At 37.1% G+C, this 25,445-nt stretch overlaps 3 protein-coding genes across 5 annotated transcripts in view; 1 reads left to right on the forward strand and 2 right to left on the reverse strand.

Moving 5' to 3' along the window:
* The window catches only part of c4b (complement C4B (Chido/Rodgers blood group)), an 18,530-nt gene extending 13,604 nt beyond the window's left edge, over positions 1 to 4,926 (reverse strand). The window contains exons 1-17 of the mRNA XM_068736490.1: positions 4,829 to 4,926; positions 4,447 to 4,636; positions 4,184 to 4,355; positions 4,000 to 4,070; positions 3,822 to 3,910; positions 3,649 to 3,731; positions 3,471 to 3,558; positions 2,842 to 2,965; positions 2,588 to 2,729; positions 2,309 to 2,421; positions 2,062 to 2,220; positions 1,789 to 1,956; positions 1,501 to 1,692; positions 1,106 to 1,249; positions 875 to 998; positions 399 to 470; positions 80 to 292 (exon numbers count right to left, since the gene is read on the reverse strand). Coding sequence (XP_068592591.1) covers positions 80 to 292; positions 399 to 470; positions 875 to 998; positions 1,106 to 1,249; positions 1,501 to 1,692; positions 1,789 to 1,956; positions 2,062 to 2,220; positions 2,309 to 2,421; positions 2,588 to 2,729; positions 2,842 to 2,965; positions 3,471 to 3,558; positions 3,649 to 3,731; positions 3,822 to 3,910; positions 4,000 to 4,070; positions 4,184 to 4,355; positions 4,447 to 4,636; positions 4,829 to 4,890 — 2,206 coding nt within the window. The 5' untranslated portion in view covers positions 4,891 to 4,926. The remainder of the gene's footprint in view (positions 1 to 79; positions 293 to 398; positions 471 to 874; positions 999 to 1,105; positions 1,250 to 1,500; positions 1,693 to 1,788; positions 1,957 to 2,061; positions 2,221 to 2,308; positions 2,422 to 2,587; positions 2,730 to 2,841; positions 2,966 to 3,470; positions 3,559 to 3,648; positions 3,732 to 3,821; positions 3,911 to 3,999; positions 4,071 to 4,183; positions 4,356 to 4,446; positions 4,637 to 4,828) is intronic.
* Positions 4,927 to 9,457: 4,531 nt separating this feature from the next.
* Positions 9,458 to 11,707, reverse strand: LOC137891350 (C-type mannose receptor 2-like). 2 transcript variants are annotated; one of them, XM_068735916.1, is made up of 5 exons: positions 11,582 to 11,707; positions 11,065 to 11,424; positions 10,611 to 10,949; positions 10,082 to 10,333; positions 9,458 to 9,978 (listed from the first exon to the last, which is right to left on the reverse strand). In XM_068735916.1, exons 1-5 carry the CDS (start codon positions 11,649 to 11,651, stop codon positions 9,617 to 9,619), a joined length of 1,383 nt encoding a protein of 460 aa, XP_068592017.1. In that variant the 5' UTR covers positions 11,652 to 11,707; the 3' UTR covers positions 9,458 to 9,616. The 2 variants fall into 2 exon arrangements, with proteins under 2 accessions (XP_068592017.1, XP_068592016.1); XM_068735915.1 differs by having other exon boundaries at positions 10,082 to 10,495.
* A 1,119-nt stretch (positions 11,708 to 12,826) lies between these two features.
* On the forward strand, positions 12,827 to 20,975 carry rxrbb (retinoid x receptor, beta b). 2 transcript variants are annotated; one of them, XM_068735231.1, is made up of 12 exons: positions 12,827 to 13,212; positions 14,446 to 14,639; positions 14,847 to 15,000; positions 15,253 to 15,432; positions 15,829 to 15,882; positions 17,240 to 17,400; positions 17,589 to 17,718; positions 18,458 to 18,584; positions 18,704 to 18,745; positions 18,844 to 18,935; positions 19,039 to 19,144; positions 19,299 to 20,975. In XM_068735231.1, exons 2-12 carry the CDS (start codon positions 14,499 to 14,501, stop codon positions 19,444 to 19,446), a joined length of 1,335 nt encoding a protein of 444 aa, XP_068591332.1. In that variant the 5' UTR covers positions 12,827 to 13,212; positions 14,446 to 14,498; the 3' UTR covers positions 19,447 to 20,975. The 2 variants fall into 2 exon arrangements, with proteins under 2 accessions (XP_068591332.1, XP_068591333.1); XM_068735232.1 differs by lacking the exon at positions 15,829 to 15,882 and having other exon boundaries at positions 12,828 to 13,212.
* The last annotated feature ends 4,470 nt before the right edge of the window (positions 20,976 to 25,445 follow it).

Consider the following 25,445-nt stretch of genomic DNA (forward strand, 5'->3'; position numbering starts at 1 on the left):
TTGCAATTACACTCTGTGATAATTGTAATCTTAGCAGGTGTGTAAAGTATTTAATGTTCACAGGACAAGTTCATCTCACTCCTGCCAAGTCCTTTCTGGGCTTCCTCTTGTATCTTTTTTTGTCTCAGACGCTCTCCTTCAAGGCAGCATTTTAAAAAGACGTCAGCACAAGCAGGCTTTTCCACCACCAGAGAGACTCGCATCGCTCTTTCCTGACATGTTCGTTTCATAGGGATGAGAGAAAACCCGCGAACACAACATTCTTGCATCTGTTCATCTGAAAAGTTTGATTCTGAAAGTGACATAAAAAGAAAAAGTCCTATTTTTATAGCATATTCTTTGCAGAATAATCTCACATTAGCTCAGACCAGAGTCATAATGCCAGAATGTTGTCTTACTTAGGGTCATCATTTCCTGTTCAAGGTCCACTGCACGCCTTTGCCGAGCAGCTTGTGAACCACAGCCAAAGCCTGGAAAAGTAGCATAACAGCATTAATATTCAGCATGGGATAAGGAAGTGGATAGTCACTACATTATAATCATTGCCTTTTACTCTTTCTCAATATTCTCTCCTACCACCTGTAGTAGTATTTACCTTTGGTTTCATTTAGTTTTGGATAAAACTGAAACCATCTGCATGGCAAAAAACATGTCCTTTATAATACTCACACTGTAAAAACCTACATCTCATTATCTAAAGCTTAGGATATATTAAAAAATGTGTGTTAATTTAATGTACTGTAAACTTGAGACCATCTTTATTGAATTTGAAGTATAATATACTGTATAACACAAGTTAAACTAGATGCATAATGCATTTGACCTGTTAACATTTTCAAGGATTTAAGGAAGAATAATTGTGTTTATATCATACCATGTTTCCACATTGACTGGGACTGAGATACACAAGACAGGCCAGCATCTGTTAGTACAGATGCAGGGTCAGATCCTCCGCTGTATGAGCAACCAAGGTCATATGACTGCATGGAGGAAAACACCTGAAAAGTAGGAAGAAGATCTTGAATTTACTGGATCATAATATATGGGTTGAATTAAATAACTTCAGTGTCTTATAAGAGAGAGAGAGTATGTGTGAAAGTGTTACCTGATTGGCTGTGAGTTTATTGTTGGCATTGAGAGCGTAGATGGCCTTATCTACAGCCAGCATAGCCACTCGGGCTTTTTGACCATATAAATCCAATTCTATCTCAGACTGTTTTCCAGGTTGGAACGGGCCTTTCAGCTCTACCTAAATATACACACGTAACCACATAGGCTGAGTTCAGTAATTGAAACTAAACTAGACAGGAACATATTTTGTGTTGACAAAAAAGGACAATGATAATGATAAAACACCAACCAAAGCAGTGTTTGTTACTTATTTTGTTGACCATCCCAACCCCCTCCCCGCGCCATGAAGTGTACCAGGCTGCATACAGACGTAGCTTATTCAAACACAGTAAATAGAAGTCTGCACTCGTATCTGTTCTGTTTACTCACCTTGACCTTTAGCTCACATTCATCCGTGACATCTACCCACACCGAGTCCGCAATGATGCCACCAAGCTCATTGTAGTAGTAGCCAATCAGACGGAAGGATGGCACCATATCAGATGTTATTTCCAGGTTGCCTCTGACTGAAGTACCAAATACGAGAGAGCCTGTTTTTATTAGGATCCCGTGACTTAAGACCTGCAACATAGTCAATTTAGAATTGTTAAGATTTAAGAAACTGTTGCTTCTCTTCATCAAAAAAGACAATGTTTTATTCCCTCAGTTATGTCTCACCATGTAGTATATAAACCCAGATTTTGGGCCATTGGCGGTGTTGTAATTTACTGTTAGTAACTCGCCCACAGAGTACATCTTGTTGGTAAAACTCAGGTAAAGATAGCTGTTACTCGGAGATGAAGCACGCTGAATTACTTTCCTTTGTTGCTGGCCATCTGCCGACACCTAATGAAGTCAGGGTGTTAGAGAACAGTTAAACTGAAGCAAAGGAAAATCCAGTGGTTTATCAATTTGATAATACATCTTGTTAGTTGTTTTAGGGATACTAACTTCAACAGTAATCTGAGCCACAGTGGGAATATTAAAGACAGGATACACTGCCCCCTCCTGGTTGGTGGTGCCTTGCCAAGAATCCTTTGAATATCCTAGTACATCAATCTTTACTGGCACACCAGCTGCTGGGGAGCCATCTGGGAGACGCATGACCACCTATAATGACAACAAACAATATATTTTACACACAAAATCATCACAGTCATATACATAGCTGTGTACCCCGTGTTAGTTTCATGCATACCACCACATCTAGCGGATATCCAGGAAGGAAATATGAGCGAGTTCGAGAGAGATCCATGGTGTATTTGTGGGAGATGATAGGAAGGTAAACTTCTGCCTCTTGTATTTCACCACCTGGGTCATAAAATACAGATATCAGATGTAATGAAAAATCACAATACTATTCCCAGTATCCCCCTCTTCTTTGTATTCTTCTTATAAACATAAAATATATTCTCTCTTTACAACATATGGTTGTTATTTTAAACACTGGTTTATAGTGTGACAGAGTATCCTTTACTTTGTATGTTGGTGACAAACACTCTCAGGTAGAGTTGTGCTCCACTCTGCTGTAACTCGGAGAGGGTTTTGTTTTGCTGTTTTTGGAGGTGCACATTTAAGTCTGCTCTCTGGAGAGAAGCTGCTGCAACTCCGTCCTTGACCTGCAAGAAATGGCATAAATTGTTGATTGTCAAGTACTGTAACAGATGCAAAATGTTACCAGATTCAATTAGATCTTGAAATGAATTTTTTTATAGATATCTGTTTCCTTACTGAACCAGTTAACTCCAGTGCCCTGATAAAGACAGGCTTCATTTTCTGGCTATGGGTTTTATCTTTTTCCAAAACTCCAAAATGGCAGTGGTAAGCCCCTTTAACATTCTCGCCATGTGAATACCTAGAGAGAAAGATAAGGCAAAGAAAGAGTCTGAAAATGTAACTAACATGTATGGTAACGTTTTAAACAAGCAGCCTAAAGATTATAATATCATCCTGTATTGTAAAATATATAGAAAAGCATTAAGCTTTCCTTCTTGTCAAAACAGCATGCTTTTTGTGGGTTACGATGGCCTATTTATGCCACATTTTATCTTTGGTTATTTGATGCAGATAAAAAGCTTTGTATGGTTATGATGTGTTTTCTGTTGCGCATGTAATGGTTTTACATGGGTTTCTGGCAAGGTTATTTGGGATGCTTTTTATAAAATTGGATGGATTTTAAGTTGTGTTTAGCTGAAAACTGTCAATCTGACCTGGCAACACTAGCAAGGTTAGGCAATGACATGTTTTTCAAATAACATCGTTTTTGAGTTTTCTAGGCATATCAAGTAGCCAAAATTGATTAATACTGTTTTCACACAAAAACTTAAAGTAAGGTTAATGGGAAATGAATCAACACTTACTTTGCTAAGATGGAAAAGTCAAACTGTTCCGCCTTCAACAAAATATAGCTCTGCTCCATTGCAATGTTCACCTCAAAACTCGGTAAAACTGTGTAAAAATGAAAATGTTTTTGAGAGGGATATTATCTGTTAATTTAAAACAAGAAGGAAATGTTTAAATTAAATTAAACTAGCTTACCAAATTTTTGGACTTTGAACTCTCGGGAAGCAGCATTTGCTTCATCATCTTCATAGTGTGCTGTAATCTTCCATGTGCCCAATCTTTGTCAACAAAACATACTGTTATTACAGTATATCAAAGTAGTTGCTGTTATGTAAGGAGCAGTTTTTTGTAAATCTGTGTTAACATACTTTGATAAATCAGGTATGGCGAATGTGCCTTGGAGTATTCCTCCCTTGGCAGTATTTAAGGTCCTCATTATTCTATTTCCGACAGCATTCTGTAATTGAATGATAAATGCATTAATCATGATATGAAACCATGAAAATCATTCATGTTGACCAGTCAAAGTCCTCTTCAATTACTCACATATACTGATATGTGTAACACCTCCTCATTAGGCCTCAACATGTGGTCAAGAGTAAACATCCTGTACCTCACTAGAAGAGAAATAATCAACATAAAATGGCTTGAAAAACAATTAGTTAATTCTTTAGTGGGGCATTCTTTCACATTGTTGACCTTTTTTCAGATGTATTGACTTTTCTTTTACCATTCTTTGTTGGGTTGTAGATTGGCTGATCAGTCTGAATGAAGATATAGCCCCTGTGTTTTGATACCAGAACTTTTGTCGTCTTCCTGCCGAAGGAGGGGCTGTCTGCCACCAGCACAAAGTAATATAGATAATTTTGTCGAGGCAATCTTGACATAAGCTCTCTGTCTATCTGTAAAGATGCACATTAGAAGTTTGGGTCAATGACATCTTAGTCCCCTCTAAAATGAATGCTTTTGGATGAGTGGGGAAGTTTCTCATACCATGAGCTCAACTGTTTTGATCCTCTCTACCGTAGTGCACTGAGTGGTTGCCTTCCCAGACACAACAGTACCGCTACTCTCATGCTCCAGGTGGAGAGTAACAGGATTATTAAGATAAGAGTTTCCCATCTGGACAAACACTTTCTCATTAACGCCCACATGAAACACATGGGGGGCTGAGATGAAGAACCTGCACAAAAAGGGGAAACAACACTTACACTTGCTATATTTTGCATTCATGGACTTCTATGCCTACAAACATCTGCATTGTTGCATATTTTGTTTGATATATTACATTATAACAAAATGATAATAATGTACTAATGTACATGCTAAAAACACTTGTTTACTGTATAAGTATTGTAACTATTTCTATATTTACCTGCTCGCTGAACACTCCACAGTCAAGAATAGGAACAGTATGGAAAAGCTGTAGCACTCCATTGTGCAGCTTCTATTTCTTTGCCTGCTCTGACAAAAACTTTTGGTCAGCTGGGGTTTTGTTATTCATCCACCCCTGTATTTCTCAATCCTTGGATCTCTCATTGCCCTCCCTGTTTTAGTTTTTTTCCATGATAACTTCGAAAGAAGCAACATTCCTCAGATTGATGTTTCATGTATCACATGCTAACTGGCAATACATAAACTGAGAAAATCCTCCTACTGTCAGACATAACATGTAAACTGATGTGTACAGACGTGTGACATGCTTTTTGGTTCAAGTGTGTGCAAATTTATATATGCATGAAAGTATGAGATCTAAACAGATGTATCTAGAATATGAGGTTAACAATACAGATCAGATCATAGTTGACTGACAGATGCTTTTCAGACTCCAACATGTTTGATTTTATAAAAGTCCATTTTAAATCACTGCTTGGCTTGCAGCATGGAAAGTGTTTCTGTTTCACAATGTGTACCCGTTCTCTCATTGGTTAGTGCAGTCAGCCAGATTTCCCCCAAATCATGTGATTTACAAGAAATCAAGTTTGCTCTTTGGGTTTGGGATGGAGGGAGTACTGTTTACTGGTTCAGGAATGACTTGCAAAGTAAAGCTCAAGTATAGCTGTAATCTCCCTGATAACAACAATTTCTTCAGTTTAGTGAATCTGACTTTTAGTATATCTTATCAGGAGTTACAAGAGCCTCTTATTTAACACATAAATGTCCTGTGTAGTTTATTGGTAACTTTATAATTTACACGTGTGTATTAATCAATGAATTGATGAATGTGTTCTGATCGGGTAAAATCGAACAGTTTTATGACAACGACACATTTTATGACACGACTATTACAAGGTTGTGATCTCAGCAATGAACAAATACATGCAGAGACAAGGTCAGACACTTTATTTTCCTCCATATGAACCACTTGATGTAGATGCAATTAACAGTTACAAAAACAATACCTAATCTTTTCTTTCAAGTGTAACAGGATACATTATGCAATTCAAGATTAAACACAGTGATTAGACAGAGAATTACTTCTTTTTTTAAAAATGTACATTCAACATTCATCAAACTTGCAAGTAAATGGATCAGATTTGTATGTCTTTATTGTTAATTCACATCAAACATTTATCTCAAGATTTGTGGATGAATTTAATCTCCAGGTGCTGATCCCAGAGTCTCACAGAAGTATTGCCTCCATTTTTCCAGCCATCATTTCTAATAAAAGATTGTATCAATATGCAACCAATAGTACATAAATTGTTCACTTAATGATACTCATTAAAAACAATTTTAATTGCATTTTCAGAATATCCTACATGTGTTTCAGATTACCATCAACTGTACCATCAACATGCATCTTAAGCTAGTTTCAAAGAACTGAAAAATACTGGCTCATGTTAAGTTACAATCAAGCTAATACACTTAAGTTGTAAACATATACACTTTGTTGTATACATGAAGAAGCGGGTATGTCATGGCCCTGTATAATCCAAAGACATATTTGGCACATGAAAGAAACATCTCTGTCAGCCTCCATTTCGCTTCACCAACTATCATCTCTTCATCCATTAATAATCAAATTCTCCCCACATAGCCAGATAAATTGTTCTATTTTATATTCATCTGTCCAGAAAACTAGATAAATAACTGATCCACATGTTTAGTTTACTTGTTTCATCAAGATATTATGATATTCACACACCTAAAACAAATAAAACAATTTCAGTTTTTCAGAACTTTACAGAAAATTTAAAAAATGGCAGTCCACTAGAGGGAACTCGTGGAGTTGAAAAGGACAGGGCCTGGAATTTTTTAATAATAATTGAAAAATGTGAAAAATGTCTTTTTGATTGAGAAGCATGTTAAAAATCACAAATGTTTAATTGTATTCAATAAATAGCTTACAATCCAGTATGAGCCCTGCAAAGTCAAACAAACAATCAAAATGCAGTCCTTTCTTGGCCCACAGCTACATGATATATAATAAGTTAAATGCTGTTTGCTGTATTATCACAGTAACAAGAAGAGGGAGTGAATGAGAGTCGGGGGCATGATGTCCATCCACAACTCCTGGATAACACAAGAATTGCGTTTGGACAATCAACACCAGACTCCCTGTCAAACTTGGGATGAACCGCAATATAGCCCTGGGAGGAACTCCTGCAGAGGATGGTTGGTTTCATAAAATAAAATCATTCAGAAAAACATGCAAAAATATATATCAGCAAAGTGTACTGGCATTTTTTAAAGAATGAATGACCTGCCAAAGGAAAGCAGGCCGCACATTAAAAAATATAATTAAAGAGTAGCTGTTAAAATAAGATTATATACAATCCATGTTCTAAATGTTTGTACCACTAAATGCTTTAAAAAAATCTACATATTGTTCATCGAACAATTCCCATTATTTATTATCTGTAGACTGGCATATTAGTGAATTAACTTGTACTAACATGTGAAAAAGTAAATATTTTCATACTTACATCTTGCACCATCAATAATACAGTGATAATAGTCCCAAAGAAGCAGCTATTAATGATGTGTTCCTATGCATATGAAATATAAAACTGTTGCTCATTCTAACTTCTTTAAAATATTGTAAAGTACTCTCTCTGCATCTGTCCTCAACCGCTGCTTGTTCAGTTTGCCTGTCCATGTCCCCCTCTCTATCTCTTTCCTTCTGTCCATCTCATTTCATGCAGGAGTGGGGTTACCTAAGAGACCAGGCCTCAATAGAGAAAATCTCTTTTCTACAATTAACTGTGAAAGTGACAGAAGGAAAGGAAGGGAGGGATCTATGGAGGGGTGCACACTCAGAGAAGAAAATGAGAAAGGAAAGGAAACAAGTGTGCATGGCAGGTAGATAGATGTAAAGTTAAAAATTAATATTTGTACAATTTTTTTTAACTATATAGTTATTTAAAAAATATATTCTATGTTTTGGACCCTCAGACAGCAGCATTTTGTTGCTGCATTTAACCTTTTGATTAAGTAAATATAATCTGCATTGTATTTAGTGAGGCTAATAACTTATATGATTAACTGACATGTACATTTAAGGATAGATTTTATGTCCTATATTGGTAAGATTTTTTTCACACACTCTTAATAAAAATATACATTTCAGTTTTGTAGAACCTCATACTTGAATTGGGATTAGGCGTAATTAGGTTGCATTACACTGATCCCAGTGAAAGTGAATTATGTCTATCACCATAATCTCTAAAAATGCAGAGGGAGTGACCACTGGGTTTCCATGGAGAGATGTACACAAAAGGGTGTGGCGTGGGAATGTCCTCAGGGGTCAGGAGTGAGGGTTAAAGGGTCAGAGGCCAGAGCCAGCTGGACAGCAACAAGAGGAGATGAGGGTGAGAAAAGGAGGTGAGGGGGTAGTCCAGAGACTGACTGACTGACTGGACCCAATGGGACATTAACATTGAACTGATGGGAGGCTCACTGACCAAAGCCTATTCAGGGAGAAACTAAGCTATGACACACTCATGTGTAATGGTCCGTGGTAATTGACAAGTGACAAGACCCTCATTGTGGATGCAAAAGCAGTTATCAAAATGCAGCGGTGGATTACAAACTGTGCATACTAGTATTCAGTGGTTAAATGGGTTATTTTATTCACTGATAAAAACATACTTATATACTAATATAATTTGTGTAAGTGCTATACTTATAACTGGGTAACATTCAAAGTGGTGAATAATATTAGGGTCACTTCATTCCAAAAAAAGGCCTATAGGCATATTGGGATATAAATACGTATAACTTTATCAGTTTGGGGTTTAAGGATTCACTTCAGTGTGCACCAATTATCGCCATTTGTTTATAGTTTTCACTGATAGCAGTCAGAATAGCTTACAGTATTAAGCCCAGTTTATTTCCTGTGGTGTATTATTCTTTCCACCTCAAGGAACATATACTTTAACATGTACCAACTGACAGTTAAATCCCATTCATATTTATCTGACGCCAATTATTTAATTTAAAAAAAGAAGGGACATTAGTACTGTGTTGTGAAAAGCGAACGGAAAATACAAAGGCAATTACATGATGTTTCTCCAAAGATCAGTTCTATTTAATAAGCTGTCTGATAACAGTGAAAACAGCCAATTCACAGTTGCATTTTTGTCAGTTTGAGATTTTGACAAATCAGGGAAAATGTTGTATCATTTCCAGTTAGCATGGTAAAGATGCTCTCTGTAACTCAAGGGTGTAGACAGGAAGGTGAGTGTCTGTGAGCTCTGTCTTCCATGTGGCCGCTAGTGAAGGTCAGGTCAGAGAGGGCAGCAGGCAGTCTGGATCGGGGCCACACTCTGGTGGTCCAAAAAAGACAATCTTGGGCCCAACCCAGGGGGTCAACATGCAAATAGTAACCCCTGAGTGAAAGGCATAGAGCAGATCAATGTTCTCACATTACTCTTGCTGCCCATGACTGTGAATGTGCACGCCTACACACCACATGAGGTTTTCATATTTAATGAAATTCAGTCTCAACAATAGTGACGGCAGCTGTATTTCAACAAAGGCAGAAGTATGACGTCATACGTTAGCGTTAAAATAACCATGATGTCTTTATTGAAGTTCATCAAAGTCCACTGATGTTACCATTGTCAAAAACACTTTATGAATCAAAAACAGAAAAAAATAAGCATTATGTAAGCAGCAACAACAACATTATCATCTGCGTGACTCTGGCCCTCCACACTCATCCAGTGCATACGTAGCAGATGAAATTCAGTTTTTCTGTCTCAGGCAAGCCTACCCACTGCTGCCTCCCAGTGGCCTCAATGGCACCTGTAACATCACAGTCATATTTCCTTTCAGATCCTTGTCCAGGGGCCCAATTGTGGTAACAGCCAGAAGTTGACTTAGTCCAGAACCAAAAGTTAAATTTGCAAGTGTACCGTAGACCTATCCAAACATGAAGTGATGTGGCGTTCTTTGCCGTTTCAGCCACCTTCCCCTGAATGTCTTTGCTGCTAATGTGGACAAGGTCAATATGGTGCTCTCTGCAGTAACCCACAGCTTCAATCCATGTCATATTTTCTTGGATTAGTATCAGGTTGTCTTTAAGGAAAACAACAGAGAGAGAAACAGAGAAATAGTTCTTCATTCATCATGGACATTTATGCAAAATGAACATAAAGGCACATGATAATTTGAAACATACCTGTAGGAAAACTTTGACTGTTTTCAGTTGGCTTTAGAGTTGAGGACGGTGTAGTGGTCTGGGCTGAAGTCCCCATCAGTGTTGTTAGTGTAGAGACACTGTCTGTGGTCACTTGTGCAGTAGTATTGGGAGGTTGCTTTGTAGGTGTCACAGTTGACATTTCTGTAGTTGCATTGTTGAGCTCAGTATTTGGGGTACTTGACACAAGATCTGTGGTATTTGGTGTCATCAGGTTATTGGCAGTTTCTGCTTCTTCGGTGGTAATATTGGTAGTGTGTGATTGATTGGTAGTAGCCAAAGTAAAATGATATGTTACAATCACATCTTGAGATGAAGTGCTTTGAAGAGTTGTCTGATTTGCTGACATCTGCTGTGTACTTGTTTGATATGTGGTTGATGGAATTGATTTCCTTGCTGCAAGAGTAAGTAATGAATTCATAAACACAGATTATAGATGTAGCTCTGTTGTGTCTTATGTCAGGTCACAAAACATAATATAATAATATAACACAAAGATCACTTTGCTTACCCCCATTGCAAACAAAAAAGCGCTTGCCGTTGCATTTCAGGTCATTCCACTGCCCTTTATCTCTGAATATAGCAGCAACACAATCCTGCCCACTAAGATTGTTAGGCTGACGGGGTTTCCAGTAACGGAATGATGTTTTGCTCCCATCAGACCACTTCCAGGAATCTTTGAAGAGTCCAATCCACACATTTTGTGACGCAGACACAGTATGTACTGCCTCATTCTCTTCTGCTGACTGTATGCTAATGAGATACGATGACAAGCCCCTGCAATGATTTTGAGCGTCCCTCCATGATTTGGTCTCAGCAACAAAAATGAGACCACTGATATCACTGTTGCCTGCAATCACAAAGGTTTGACATTTTAAACACAAAGACCATTGCAACGTATTGCTTTTAAACATGATTTGTGCCATCTGAAATAACTTTGATTGCAATATTGCCATTTCACTTACCATGACAAACAAAACTTCTTTGGGTCCCACAGTCACTTTCAATCCATTCTCCTTGTTGATCCATTGCTGCACATGCATCTTCATTCTTCATTTGTGGTTCTCCTACCTTCCATTTTAAAAAATCCAGTTTTTGATCAGGCCAGGACCAATGCCACATCCACACATCTCCAGTCTCCAGTCCTATCCAGGCTCTGGCAATGGTACTGGGAACTATAGTGATTAAATTAGCCATATCCGTTGAGTTGTGAACTGTTGCTAAATCAGTGTACATCTCTCTGCAATAGGTCTTTGCTTCAGTGTAGGTCTTGGTCATGGTAATTAGGTGACAATCTGGAGATCCCAGAGTAAAGGAGCAAAATCCTGTGAAATTACAGGTAGCATGTTACAGCAGTCTGAATACTAACAATAATAACAACAACAACAACAACAACAGTCTTGTCTTCACAAATAGCCAACCACATTTGGATCATAAATTTACAATTATGATATGAGGAAAACATGCATGTAAGGTTCAAACCTGAGATAAAAAGCAGATACAGTGTTTGAGTCCCTTTTCTCACGATCCATCTGTTTTCAATCATGATCATGGCAAACAGCAAAACAAAAAGCAAGCTTTAACCAACTAGTAAGTTGCTATAGCAGCTGTGAGCAGCACAGTGTTTTTAGTAAGAATGCCACTTGGCTTGTTAAGAGACACCTCTTCAGTAGTTACAGACGAAGCAGTTCTTCAAGATTCTTTTTCTCTTCCGCATACTGTAAGGCACATGGCTCATGAGATGACATTATATGAAAACAGCTACATTAAACAGTGTACTACTTTTGATCTGCATACATGAATGATCTACAATCTGTCATTATTTGGCAACAGGTTGCATCAAAAATAAAATATAATTACATTTTATGCTCTGGACTGGATTAAAATCACTGATCAGGTCAGGTTATGTAAAAATGACTATGGATTACCTAACACATATAATTCTAATTATCTCAGTTGGTGGAGAGCATTAACAATTAATCATATGGTTGGTGGTTCAAGTGCCCATGATCACTGGCCCATTTATTGAATCATATTAATTTCACAAATGGGTGTGAATATACACACCCATGTATAATCATTGTGTTTATTTATTCAAATGTGAAATTAATCCATCTGAGTGATGAAAAAAATCAATCCAAAAAAACAAAAACAGTATTGTGATATTGGGGTCTGTTGGATCCCGTTAAATGGAAAATGTTAACTTTTCAGGAGGCTGTGTCTAACTTAGTGCAGACCTAGAGTTTTTTTTCTTCATAGAAACCAGTTGTACTGTGCTGACAAAAAGAATAGTTTAAACAATTTCACCATGTGTAAAGAAAAAGTAAATGCTGCTTAGTAGAAATTGTTGGACATTTCTGTACCCAGGGGTTGAAAAACTCTGTTACATGTACAAGTCATTCTTCACCCCGTAAAGAAGGAAGTTCAAAGATGAGCACAAATGATTACAACAAAAGAACACTGTGTTAAATACTTGAGATGGTGAAAACCTTCAACATCGCTGGAGCATAAAAAAGTTGTGCAATACAGTATATTCCCCTCCTGTCATTGGCAAATGCATTCCTTCTTCTAGGTGTGGCTTTCCAAAAGTTTGCTCAGATTAGGTCTGCTTTGCCAAATACAGGTACCTGAGAGTTTTACCAGTAGGAATCTTGTGTCAGAGTATATTCAAATTTTCTTTGCATGTAATTTTCCATTACTTCTTCCTAAATATTTCATGTAGTGGAGTAGTTTTTTTTTTTTTTTTTTAGGGCCATTTGCTTAATTTCAGAACAATATCTAGAGGGAAAGTTATAGCAAACTGTAAATCTTATTTTATTTTCATAATTGTCATGTAAATGTTTAACTATTTCGTTAATCAACAGAAATCCCCGTGTCCACATAATACATCTAGATGCGCATATGCTGCAGGAGTGTCATATGACAGCGCTGTTATGGGTGGTCCCATGAGACATTTCGGCTCAAGGGATACTGGCACTGAGCCACCATGGCCTGTAAACAACAACAGCGTCAAGTTGAAGTAAACTGGATCTAAGTGTCGGCCTGTTGTCGCTTGGTCTGATTACAACGAGTACAGTGAAGTTGTTTTCAACAATGCGTCGAAGGTGTGTCTGGTAAGTAATTCCAACCTTCAAACGACCATGAGCTGTTTTGTCATCAACCGCTTCCTCAGACGATCAACCTGAACCGAGCATTACGCTAATCTTAGCTATATTAGCCAAGTTAGCCGTAATTGCAGCTAACGGGCTAACGTTAATCTTAGCTAGTAAGTACGCCGAAACCACTGCGCTATTTGTGCCGATTTATTGATGTTGTTCGATGACCGTCGAGCAAACAAGCTCCGCATTTCTTGAATATTAACGCGGTATGATTTTTTCTTAGTTTTACGAAACGCTACAGAATGCAAAATAAGTCAGACAGACACATGCCAAAGCTAATGTTAGCTGTCGCTAGGGGGGCTCGATCATTTATCGTTTGCGGCTAACGTTAGCTTGCTAACGGTAAACGCAAACGTAGGACCTTATTGGTCATACATTGTACTAATTCATGAAAAGAATCACGGGCTCTTGTATATTTGTTTGCGGTTAACATTAACCAAGCTAATGTCGTTCTCCACGTAGTAATGTTTATGTAAACGTTACTGCGTATGGCTAGCAACATTGAGTAAACGTGTAACGTTATTGTGACGCCACAGGAGCTAACTAACAAACACTGACTAATGTAAGCAATTGTTGATGTAGCTTACTTAAAGGTTTCTTTGGGTTGAACACGCATTCTTACACTTGCTAAATCTCAATGTGTTTGCCTCAAATTGGACCAATTTGGACACGGCAAATATTGTAAAACAATGTGGATGTTGGGCTTCCTTTTTAGCTACCGTTAGCTAAGAAATGGTTCCAACCATATTCGATTAGCACATCTATGTACTGTATGTGCGTGTCATTCAATATGTGTCAGGTTTGTTTTAGGGTCTTAGATTGGGAGATGTCTTGACGAAAGTTAATTGTGGGCAAATGTGATAGTTAACGTCACCGTGTCCTGAAACTAGGGCTACAACGCACGATTATTTTCACACAGCGAAAAATACCATTACAATTTCTTAGTCTGACCAACAGATACCCAACGATATTTAATTATTCAAAACGTCCTCCTCTGTCCCAGAGACTGATGGGCAACTATCCTTGAAATATGACTTAAATGATTGATAGATTAACAAAATATTTGACAAGTAAAACTCTGTCAATGATTTCAGCTCTCCTTCCAATCACAACCAGTTACGACAAAGACAGAGGTTATTTACAAGCTCTGTCAGAAGAATTAATATTGTCCTTTTGTGTCCCCCTCAGATTGATATCCTTCAGACAGGACCTCTTCCTCCACACTGGGTAACTTACTAGCCATGTCCTCACAGCAACCCAACAGTTCAGCCTCCAACAGCCCCACCAACATCTTGGGTTCTCCTTTCTCAGTCATCAGTCCCTCACTTAACTCCCCAGTGGTCTCACCCTCGCTCGGATTTGGACCCATCAGCAACAGTCAGGTAACTGACTGCCATAAATAGTCTGTGAATTCATGTTATGGTGGGCTTAATTCTTGTATTTATGGGATTAATCTGCTGTAGTTGTAGGGTACTGGTGTATGGGCAAAAGTGCAATAAGCAAAATTGGATAATGCAAAAGGTAGTGTTGTAATTTAATATGACATACAAATAACCAAAGTCATTTTTTTGGTTGCTTTGTGGGTACAGATCTCTTCTTCAGCACCTATATCAGGGATGCACTCAATCAGCAACTCTGAAGATATCAAGCCTCCCTTTGGCCTGAGGCCTATGCCATCTCACAGCCCTGGAATAATGTTGTCTCAGAAACGCATGTGTGTCATCTGTGGAGACCGCTCTTCTGGTGAGTGAGGGCGCTAAGAGCAGGATTAGCAGTAGTGACACATCAGCTATGAACAGTTTTATTTCATTTTAGTGTGGATAATACCCTACTGTCAGATGTTTTTGCCTGTTTTTCCTCAATATTTTGAACTAAATGGATCTCACTCACTGTTGCTAATATAACATGTTATGTCAGGCCTTCACTTTGGTGTTTTGTTTGATTTTTTTCCCAACAGCATTTAACTTTACCTTTTTTTATTTGTGTAATTTACAGGCAAGCACTATGGAGTGTACAGCTGTGAGGGTTGCAAAGGTTTCTTCAAACGAACTGTGCGCAAAGACCTTAGCTATACCTGCAGAGATAACAAAGAGTGCCTGGTCGACAAACGCCAGCGCAATCGCTGCCAGTACTGCCGCTACCAGAAGTGCCTGGCCATGGGCATGAAGAGGGAAGGTATGCAAGCAGCAGGGTTGCATTAGAAATTAAAGTTCATTTGGCTATTGAAGGTTTAGGAACACGTTTTGTCGCGAGTTGTCATACATGCAACTATACAAAGGTGACATACATTGGAGTTTTCAGCAACATAGAGTTAATATACATTTTTAGAACGATTTAAACATTGGCAGTCAATTAGATTTCTTAGAATGACTAATTATGCTAAAGGAAGCCCACTTAAATTGATTAGGTAATATTGGATTACTACTATTCCTGGCGTAGGTGAGGGTGGATGCTTGATTAGATAAGATAAAGAGTAGAGACGAGTGTATTGGGGCTGGTTTATATAACTAACCCCTCTCCATCTCTTCTCTTCATTTTCTCCTATTCTACCCTTTCTCCATCTTTCAATAGTGATCAAACATGTAAAGTGGATAAAAGAAGATGGAAAAGATGAGGGATGGATGAGTATGACATGAAATCTTAAAGATATTGTATTTTTATGTTACTTATAGAATTAGCCTGTTGTATTAGACATGCAAAATTGTCCCCTGGAAGATTTATGTGTGAAAACGTACCCAGAAGTGATGGAGGGCAAGGATTGCTGTGTCGTAGTGCCTTGTGAGGATAGACTGCTCTGTAAAGTAAGCAGCCAGACAGCAGTCATTCTTTGCTGTGTAACTGTATTTTAAATCCGATGGAGTTGATTGGTGTTGAAGCAGCACAAGATGTCTAGTTAAGGCCTTCACAGGCCACAAGGTCAGTTTAAAGTATCTTATGTATAAGATACATGTGTTACAAGAGGTGTTGCCTCTTCACTAGGTCTGTGCAGCTCCAGATTTAGGCACATAACGTTTGTACACTGCTTTGCCACCAGTTAAATCACCATGTCAGTTTGTAATGGCTGCACTTTGGTCAGTGTCTGATCTGCTAGTGAGATGGGTAGATTATAAGTTTTCATCAGTTCTGTTGTTTTTTTCCTGATTTGATTGAGAGAAGTCAGAATATATTGGATCAGACAACAGTGTCTGTTCTTCCACCTCACTGAGATCACAGTCTCCTTTTGGGTTGCTGTAGACAACATTAGAATCTCTTTTTTTTTTTTTTTTTTTTTTTACTGCCATTAAGTTTTTAACAAACTTCACCTGCTAGAGTCTGTTGTCCTCATTGAGCTTTGTGCTGTTAAGACAGCACCACTCTGGAGGAATGCTGCCATTTCATGTGGGGTGGGAAAAACAATAGATTTTTAGATGCATTGTTATTCTGTCTTTAACAATTTAGTATTTGATTTTGTTTCATTAAAGTAATGCATGTAAGCTAACTGGCATGTTAATAACAAACTCATGCATGTGACTTCAACCTGCCAGTTACTTTACTTCTGTTGATAATGGAAGTAAACTCATCTGTCTTTTGTCATGATGGATATTAATTATGTTATTGTGAGTTCACTACACAGTAGAAAAAGTATGGAAATGAAAAATGTTCAAAGAAACTTTTCATAATCAGTTCTTAACTCCCTGAATTAGAATGGAATGTACCAAAGATTGCCCACACTTCAGTTTGAATTGACAGCAATCCACTGAATTCAAATCTATTTTTATTGTCATAATTATAATTTTTGTCAAGCCAGCAGAGGATTTGAATTTGACTTTGTTAGTGCAGCAAAAACCCTGCAAAGAGATAGGGTATTTTGCATAATATCCCTCTTTAACCCATAAATTCATCACTTTTCATTTTATTCATTCTTCAGTATTTATCATCATCTCATTCCTTGTACCCCCCCCCCCCCCCCCACCACTGTTTCCTTATGTCTTGTCTGACGCAGCGGTCCAGGAGGAGCGCCAAAGGAACAGAGAGCGTGAAGGAGAGCTGGAGTTCAGTGTCGGAGTGAATGAGGAGATGCCCGTCGAGAAGATTTTAGAGGCAGAAACTGCTGTGGAGCAGAAGACTGAGCTTCACTCTGATGGTGGTTCTGCAGGCAACTCTGTGAGTGGTTACAACACGGCAATCAATAGATTTATATAAGTCACTGTGTTTTGCAAAAGCATGGTGGCTTTGGGCCTCATGTCATGAGAATAACCTAAATAAAAACATGCTCTTACGTACAGGCTTACTGTTTTGCTGGAAGTTTTGGATGTACAACTTAGAAAACATGATCTATTGTTTGGTTTCAGCCCCATGATGCAGTTACCAACATCTGTCTGACTGCGGACAAACAGCTGTTTGCCTTGGTGGAGTGGGCAAAGAGAATCCCTCATTTCTCTGAACTGCCCCTTGATGACCAGGTCATCCTCCTGCGTGCAGGTACAACTGAGCAAAAGAGTGACCCATCTGGAAGTGCACCTTCAAATTCAACTAAAGATAGTGCTGTGCAGAAATTCTTAATACATTTAATTTGCACATACGAATAACGAAACTCTAAAATTTACCACACAGTGTTAAAAGTAAGAACACAAGGAAATATTTAAATCCGAGTAAAAGCCTGTTTGTTAACCTTTTGCTGCTTTTACATCAAATCTAAGATAGAAAGCAACTTGAATATTGACACCTGTGAAAACTCCAAGCTATGGTAATATTGTTGATAGCCTGAATCTTGGTATTTGTGAGGTTTTTTTTTTTTTTTTTTTTCTTCTTATCAAAGTTTTTTTTTGTCCAGTTGTGTTTTGAAACACAACTGTGTACAAACAGTTGTAGCTGTAGTGGGAGGGACTAGAGTGAGCCCAAGTACCATTTACGTGGTGGGCGTAGTCACCTGATGTGAAGACAGTACGATGTATTTACTGTTTTTATGTGTTCGTGATGTCCCATGGGGGTTTTACTGGCAATAATAACTTTAGTTCGTAAGATGTCACGGGGTGTTGATGTGTCAATGGAGATAGTGGACAGAGTTCAGCTTCTAACCTCAGGATGGAATTTTGCACAACTCAAAGACATCTCCTTTTTAAAACAGCGTTTCATTGTGGGTGTAGTTTCACCTTAAGAACCACTGAAATGTTTTGACTGATATTATATCTTACCAGTTTGATTGTATTTCATCTGTCAGGGTGGAATGAGCTCCTCATCGCCTCGTTCTCCCATCGCTCCATTGGTTTGAAGGACGGAGTTCTCCTGGCGTCTGAGTTGCAGCGCGACAGTGCACACAGCGCAGGAGTTGGAGCAATTTTCGACAGGTGCATTTATATAGACAAAAAACTGCCCGCATACTCAAAAATATATTGCAACTAATGCCTTTGTCTAATTTTTCACAAACATGTAGTATCTGTATAATAACTGGTTTTATTTAACACAGGGAGAGCGTGCAGAGTGCAGAGGTCGGTGCCATATTTGACAGGTAATTTAAGTTTGAGTCAACGAGATTAGTGTAATTTTCTTATTATGCTTGTTGTATTTTACACTCTGAAACCTTTTCCAAAATGTGTCATTATTTAGGGTTCTTACTGAGCTCGTCAATAAAATGAGAGATATGCAAATGGACAAAACAGAGCTGGGTTGCCTCCGAGCCATCGTCCTGTTCAACCCAGGTTACTATGCAATGCTGATATCTAAAAAGAAAGCTTTTTTACATAATATGTATTGTTAAGCATCTCACACCTGAGTGAATATATTGTCTATATTTTCTTGCAGATGCTAAGGGGCTCTCCAACACCGGTGAGGTGGAGCTTCTTAGAGAAAAAGTCTATGCATCATTGGAAGCCTACTGCAAACAGAAATACCCAGAGCAGCAGGGAAGGTGAATGTCCTCAACTATCACAAGCTCGGCCTAGTCCTGTTTGTCACTCTAATTTGACGATGTAGAATGTCAACGTCAAACATGATTGGTTTATTGTTCATCTTGTCAAACTAAAGGATGCCTTTTTTAATTATTTTTTTTTTACTCATTGCAGGTTTGCTAAGCTTCTTCTTCGACTGCCAGCACTGCGATCCATTGGCTTGAAGTGCTTGGAGCATCTTTTCTTTTTCAAGCTGATCGGTGACACACCTATTGACACTTTCCTCATGGAAATGCTTGAAGCTCCCCATCAGTTGTCATAAATAGGAAACGCGTTCTGTGGTTAGGTTGAGATAGCTGAAGTCTGGGAAGCTGGAGTGGGACTGGAGTGGCACTTTAAGTTCTTTGAAGATTTGTCAATTTGTCTCACTGCTGTCTGGGTTACACTATTTTAGTGCAGCACAGATTTGCTCTTTAGACCAAACCCAAGGCGTGACACGATCTACAAGCTGGTGCTATATGTTGAAATAACTTCATGAGTAACTATGGTTTAAACAAAACAAAAAAAGTATTTTTAAAAATGTAAACATATACATATTTCCCTCACAGGAGCTATAATTTGGTTATACCTTTTTATATAAGCTTTTTAGACAAAGTCTAACATCAAGCTTCAGTTGTTTCTCCAACTGAACTGATCCCCAAAACCTATTTTTTAAAAGGAAGGCAACCTGAATCATGTGTATGCATTAACGAAGTAGTCTTCTTTTTTATAATTTTTAAATCAAGCCAGCTCTAAAAGAATATAATTGTACCAAACAGTCACCTTGAGCTGTGTCCAAACACAGCTCTGAGTTTACTTGTATCCATTGCAGAAGATTAAATCCTAACAGTGACCCTGTGATAGAAGACAAGTCGGTGGTCGACACTGTCCGGTTCGATTTGTCTGTGTTGATTGAGGATCAGCTTTATGTGTCTGGTAATATACAGTTAGTGTTGTTTACTTCTTTGCCATTTTATAAATCTAATCACTTTGTGGTTAACGATTAAACTGCACTGCACACTTGCTATGTACTATTTCTAAAACACTTTTAAAATATTGCCTGGCCTTTAAATAGTCAGGTGTCTGTATTTTGGTGCTATTTCAGTAATAATTTGACATAATTGCAGATGCACACCAATCCACAAACCTAAGAAAATATGCAAAACTGAAAATCCCTTTGTTAATCTTTGTTAAAAATGTAGCAATATAAAATGTTAACTGCATAAGAGCTTTCTGCCTGTCAGTCATTCAGGGGTTTTACAAAGTAAATCGTGTCTGGTGGAAAGGGAATACTCCATTTTGTAATTTATCTATACAATTCAAAGGTACTGTGCAAAAATAATTGTTCAGGGAAAATGTATATTGACAAATTTGAATTATGATCAGGATATACAAATTATATAATTCTTAAATATGTGCCCTTGTCTTTAGTTATCAGCTAGAATAAAGCAGAACATGTCTTGGGTTGCACTGGATTTGCTGAGACTGTTTCAGCTGATTTTTATTTTTTGTGCTTTTTTGATGCTCAATTGTATTCTCCGACCTTTCCCCCCCTTTTTTGTAGGTAGTTGTCTTGTTCGTCGTTATGTCTCTGCAATTTATTAAAAGCAAACCATAATCACATTTAGATCCATAACACCTGTGGAAGTATAGGAATTTTAAACAAGACCAAGTGAGGTCTGTATGACGGCCATGTGTAAACCCCAGATGAGCTATATTGGTAAGCTTGTCATCAACCTCTATATGCTCTTGAACATAAAGTGACTTGAAGCATGGGTGGTGTGGACTGAAAATAAAGAGGCTTAAGTTTTCTGTTGTCTACTTTTTCTTCCCCAACAGTGTTAGATACTTATTTATGCAAAACCATACAATTGAAAGATGTAGTAAAAATAGCCATTAAGATGCTTTAATGTATTTGTTGCATAGCATCTTATTTGTCTTAGTTTTTGACACAAATCCATATAATCTGGAAGAAGCATTGAGTCTTAAGGTGCTCAATGCTTTTCTATCACAGTGACAATTTGCCAGTGGATAGATTTACCTTGCCATGATATAAACTGAAATTATATTTGTTAATCTAGCCGAGGTTGTTTCAAATTGCTAGCACATCAGTAGTTAAAAAACTTACTGGGAAAACTGAGAGTGACAAACTGAGATGGCCAGTAACGCCAGTTGAACTACACATTGATTTGGCCTGGTCTAATTTTAACTGAACAGGCAACAGGATGCAGCTAATGTGCATGTCCAATCCATACTATACTAAGACTTTATGACATTCTAAACTAGGATTTTATTTTGTGACATACAATCCTAAGATTATTTTATGTTCTACTATACTATGACTTTTTAACGACTTACTAAACTATGACAATTTTTGTGACATAGTATAGTCCATAGTGTGAAATGAACTATAGATGGACATGGCATTATATGAATACTAAGCAATGACTTTATTTTGACATTTTTATAACTGACTTTTTTTAACATTTGACATGCTACCCTAACTTTTTTTTTACTGCCATACTTTACTGTAACTTTTGACTTTTTGCAATATACTCTACTGACTTTTTTGACTGTTATACTTTGACGTTTCAAACGTACTAAACTATAACTTTTTTCCACATACAACATGACTTTTATTGACATACTATACTATGATTATTTGATAATATATATATGATATATGATTATTTTTTTGACATCTAATATGACTTTTTTCAACATACTATGACTTTTTTGTTCTTTTATCCAATATACTTTTTTAAACATGCTATACAATGACTCTTTAGAGATGCAATATGACTTTTTTAGATATGCTATACTATGACTTTTATGCTTGTGTTCAACATTCTATACCGTGACTTTTTGATGACCTTATTTCAACATGCTATACCATGACTTTTTTAAGAGATGCTACATTATGACTTTTTTAGGACCTTTTTTGACATGCTATAATATTATTCATGACTTTTTTTTAAAATGTTATTTTTATATATAAACTATTCTATGACTTTAATGATTTTTTCCGATGTGCTATACCATGACTTTTTTTGATATGCTATTTTGAGTTTTTTATGAATTTTTTCAACATATTTTATGACTTTTTTTATCATTTCTATTGACATGCTGTACTATGACTTTTATACAACTTTTTCTAAATGCTACACTATGACTTTTTTCGAAATACAATAATATAACTTTTTTCTACATCTTACACTGACTTTTTTAAGACTATTTTTCTACATACTATACTATTATTTTTACTATACAGAGGCTTTTTTTATGAGTTTTTGCAACGTCAATGACTAATATTCTATATTATGACTTTTTCGACATGCTACACTATGATTTTTTTTCCGACATACAATACTATGACTTTTAAAAAAAATGTTTTGACATAATATACTATTGCATTTTTCACCACTTTTTCGACATACAATACTAAGAATTTTTTACCACCTTTTTTGACATACTGTAATATTACTTTTTTAACAACTTTTTTTGACATGCCATACTATGACTTTATTTTCCCGACATACAATACTATGACTTTTTTATAATTTGTTAGACATAATATACTATTGCTTTTTTCACCACTTTTTTAGAAAAGCTATATTATGACTTTTTTCGACATACAATACTATGACTTTTGACAACTTTTTTCGACATACAATACTATGACTTTTGACAACTTTTTTCGACACACATTGCCATGACTTTTCCACAACTTTGGACCCACTATGCTATTACTTTTGAATTTTTTTTTACAATTTCTTTGAAATACTATACTATGACCCTTTTTATGACTTTTTTCCGACATGCTATATTATGAATTTTTTCAACATACTAAACTATGAATTTTTCGACAAACTGTAATATGACGTTTTACTTTTTTTTGACATACTATAGTATGACTTTTTAACGACTTCTTTCAACATTCTAAACTATACTTTTTTTGACATACTATGATGTTTTTACAATTTTTTCGACATACTATATGACTTTTCTTTGACTTTTTTCGACATGCTGTAATATGAATTATTTTTCTTTTTTTTTTGACATGCTATACTATGACATTTTCTCTACTTGTTTGTCATAGTATAATATTACTTTTTTTCCCAACATGCTATACTATGACTTTTTTCAATATGCAATACTATGACTATTTCATGACTTTTTAAGAATTACTATACTGAGACCTTTTCATGACTTTTTACGAATATCTGTAGTATGACTTTTCATGACATACTGACATTTTTATATAAACTAGACCATGACTTTTTATGACATTTTTCGACATGCTATACTGTTTTTTTAAGTTTTTTTTTTTTTAAACAATATGCTATGACTTCTTTATCTTTGTCAATATGCTTTACTATCACTTTTTTATGACTTTTTTTTACACATGCTATGACTTTTTTCTTTCTTTTTTTGTCACGTGATACTGTGTGTATTTATTTTTTTTACCTAAGGCTACAATAAGGTACCTGAGGTATATTTCACCACCCAATCTGATCCTGGCTAATTTCCAGCCGCAGCAATATTCAGGCTAATACAGCCACAGGATGTGTGTGACTTTAGTGTCTACATTTTTACAGAGATCCAGCTCCATTGTGGCATAACGGATCAAGCTGCACATGACCACAGGAGAGCGCCAGATTCTGATGGAACGCAAGGTGATGGACTCTGTTTACATCGAAGATGCTTGGGGCCTGTTGTTCGAAACCTAGATAAGGGATTAAGCCGGGATATGTTGGTTATCCTGGCTGAATTTAGCCTGCAGTCGGTTGTTCAAAAGCTGGATAACTTTATCCTGGTCAAGTTACCATGGTGATTTATTCTCTGCAGCTAGCCTGCTCCAGACCAGGCTAAATGCCAAGCTTAGTTGATTCTGTTGTCTTATCTTTGGAGTCAGCGGCTGCGCTGATCAGAAAAGAATGTGTTTTATACAGTCATTCCATGTTCTGATGAAGGCTACGCATTGGCCTCGTTTTTAAACAAACAACATGTAGGCTAAATTATTATTTTAAAAAAAGAAATAAAACAAAACATGATCAAATTAAAAAAATAAATAAAGTTAGCCTATTACGATAGTTCTTTTTCATAATTGGGGCCTATTCGTGTGTTCGTCATTGTAAATAAACACCCTTCATATTGTTTGCCAGCTCAAATCTGATTTTATTGCAGTGTGAGGAATTTAAGTTTAGAAGTACAATAGTTTGATTTAAAGCACACCTAAAGAAAGTATAAAATATCATATGTTCACAAAATATTCACTTATGAAATGTATAATAGGTTTACAGTATATTCACTTGTAAAGGATAGTATAAGTGCAACATATATTACTTACAAAAGTGATAAACCACACAATCTTAATCAATTGAATGTATTAGACTAGAAGTATAGTAGTTGACTGTTTGGAGTAGAGAGAGGGCAAGGAGAGGAAGGGTGAGAGTTTCAGAGTTTTTCATGACCATATATGGAGATGTGATGGGTCGGAGGTGAATCGGCACCGCGGGAGACAGGACGGTGGTCAAGCGGGGGTCGGATGGACGAAGCTTTTACGAGGAGGTGGACCAACGGACATTACAAGGATCATCATATGGACCAATGAAGAGCATTGTCTGAGGCCAGGAGGAGACAATTGAATTTTAGCCAGCCACTGAAGTTGTTACTAGATTTTGAATGTAAACCGTTGACTTTTGGGTATAAAAACATTGTTCGGAGAGACGCTATTCAGTTCTTGGCGATCTTCTTTACTGTAAACTGGCGTTTGTTGGCCGGTTAGGGGGGGAGAGTGTTTGAACTCGGTTTCGCGATTCCTTACTGTCGACAGTGTAATTCAGTTTGTAATTGTCTTTTTAGCATTTGTGAATTATAAATACTTTTTCATTGTAAGCCGGATCCAGCTGATTTTTCTTAGCGTGACTTCGTTGCTCAAACAACAACGAAAGAGCGAGAGGTCCGCGGCCTCCTGCGAGCAGAGGTCTCACTCCATTACAGCAGTCATTACAGTAATTAGAAATGGCTGCACTTGCAAAGGTGCTTGCAATTAATTACACTACTCATTTAATCAGTCCATCTCCAAACTTCAAGACAGCAGCGGTGCTTCATTTTATGAGAGGTGTGTCACCTTACGTCAGCATTCAGATCCGATGTTCATTGGAGGAAAGTGTCCACACCTGTCGTCCCATCAGTGAATCTGTGATCAATCTCTGTGGTCTACTGAAGAAAGCTGTGGCCGCGCACTTACTCGAATTAGTTAGACCTGGCTTGACAAAG

Source organism: Cebidichthys violaceus, unplaced genomic scaffold (assembly GCF_023349555.1).
Source record: "Cebidichthys violaceus isolate CVI_PGR_0920_01 unplaced genomic scaffold, fCebVio1.0.p SCAF_7, whole genome shotgun sequence".
NCBI classification, from domain to species: Eukaryota; Metazoa; Chordata; class Actinopteri; order Perciformes; family Stichaeidae; genus Cebidichthys; species Cebidichthys violaceus.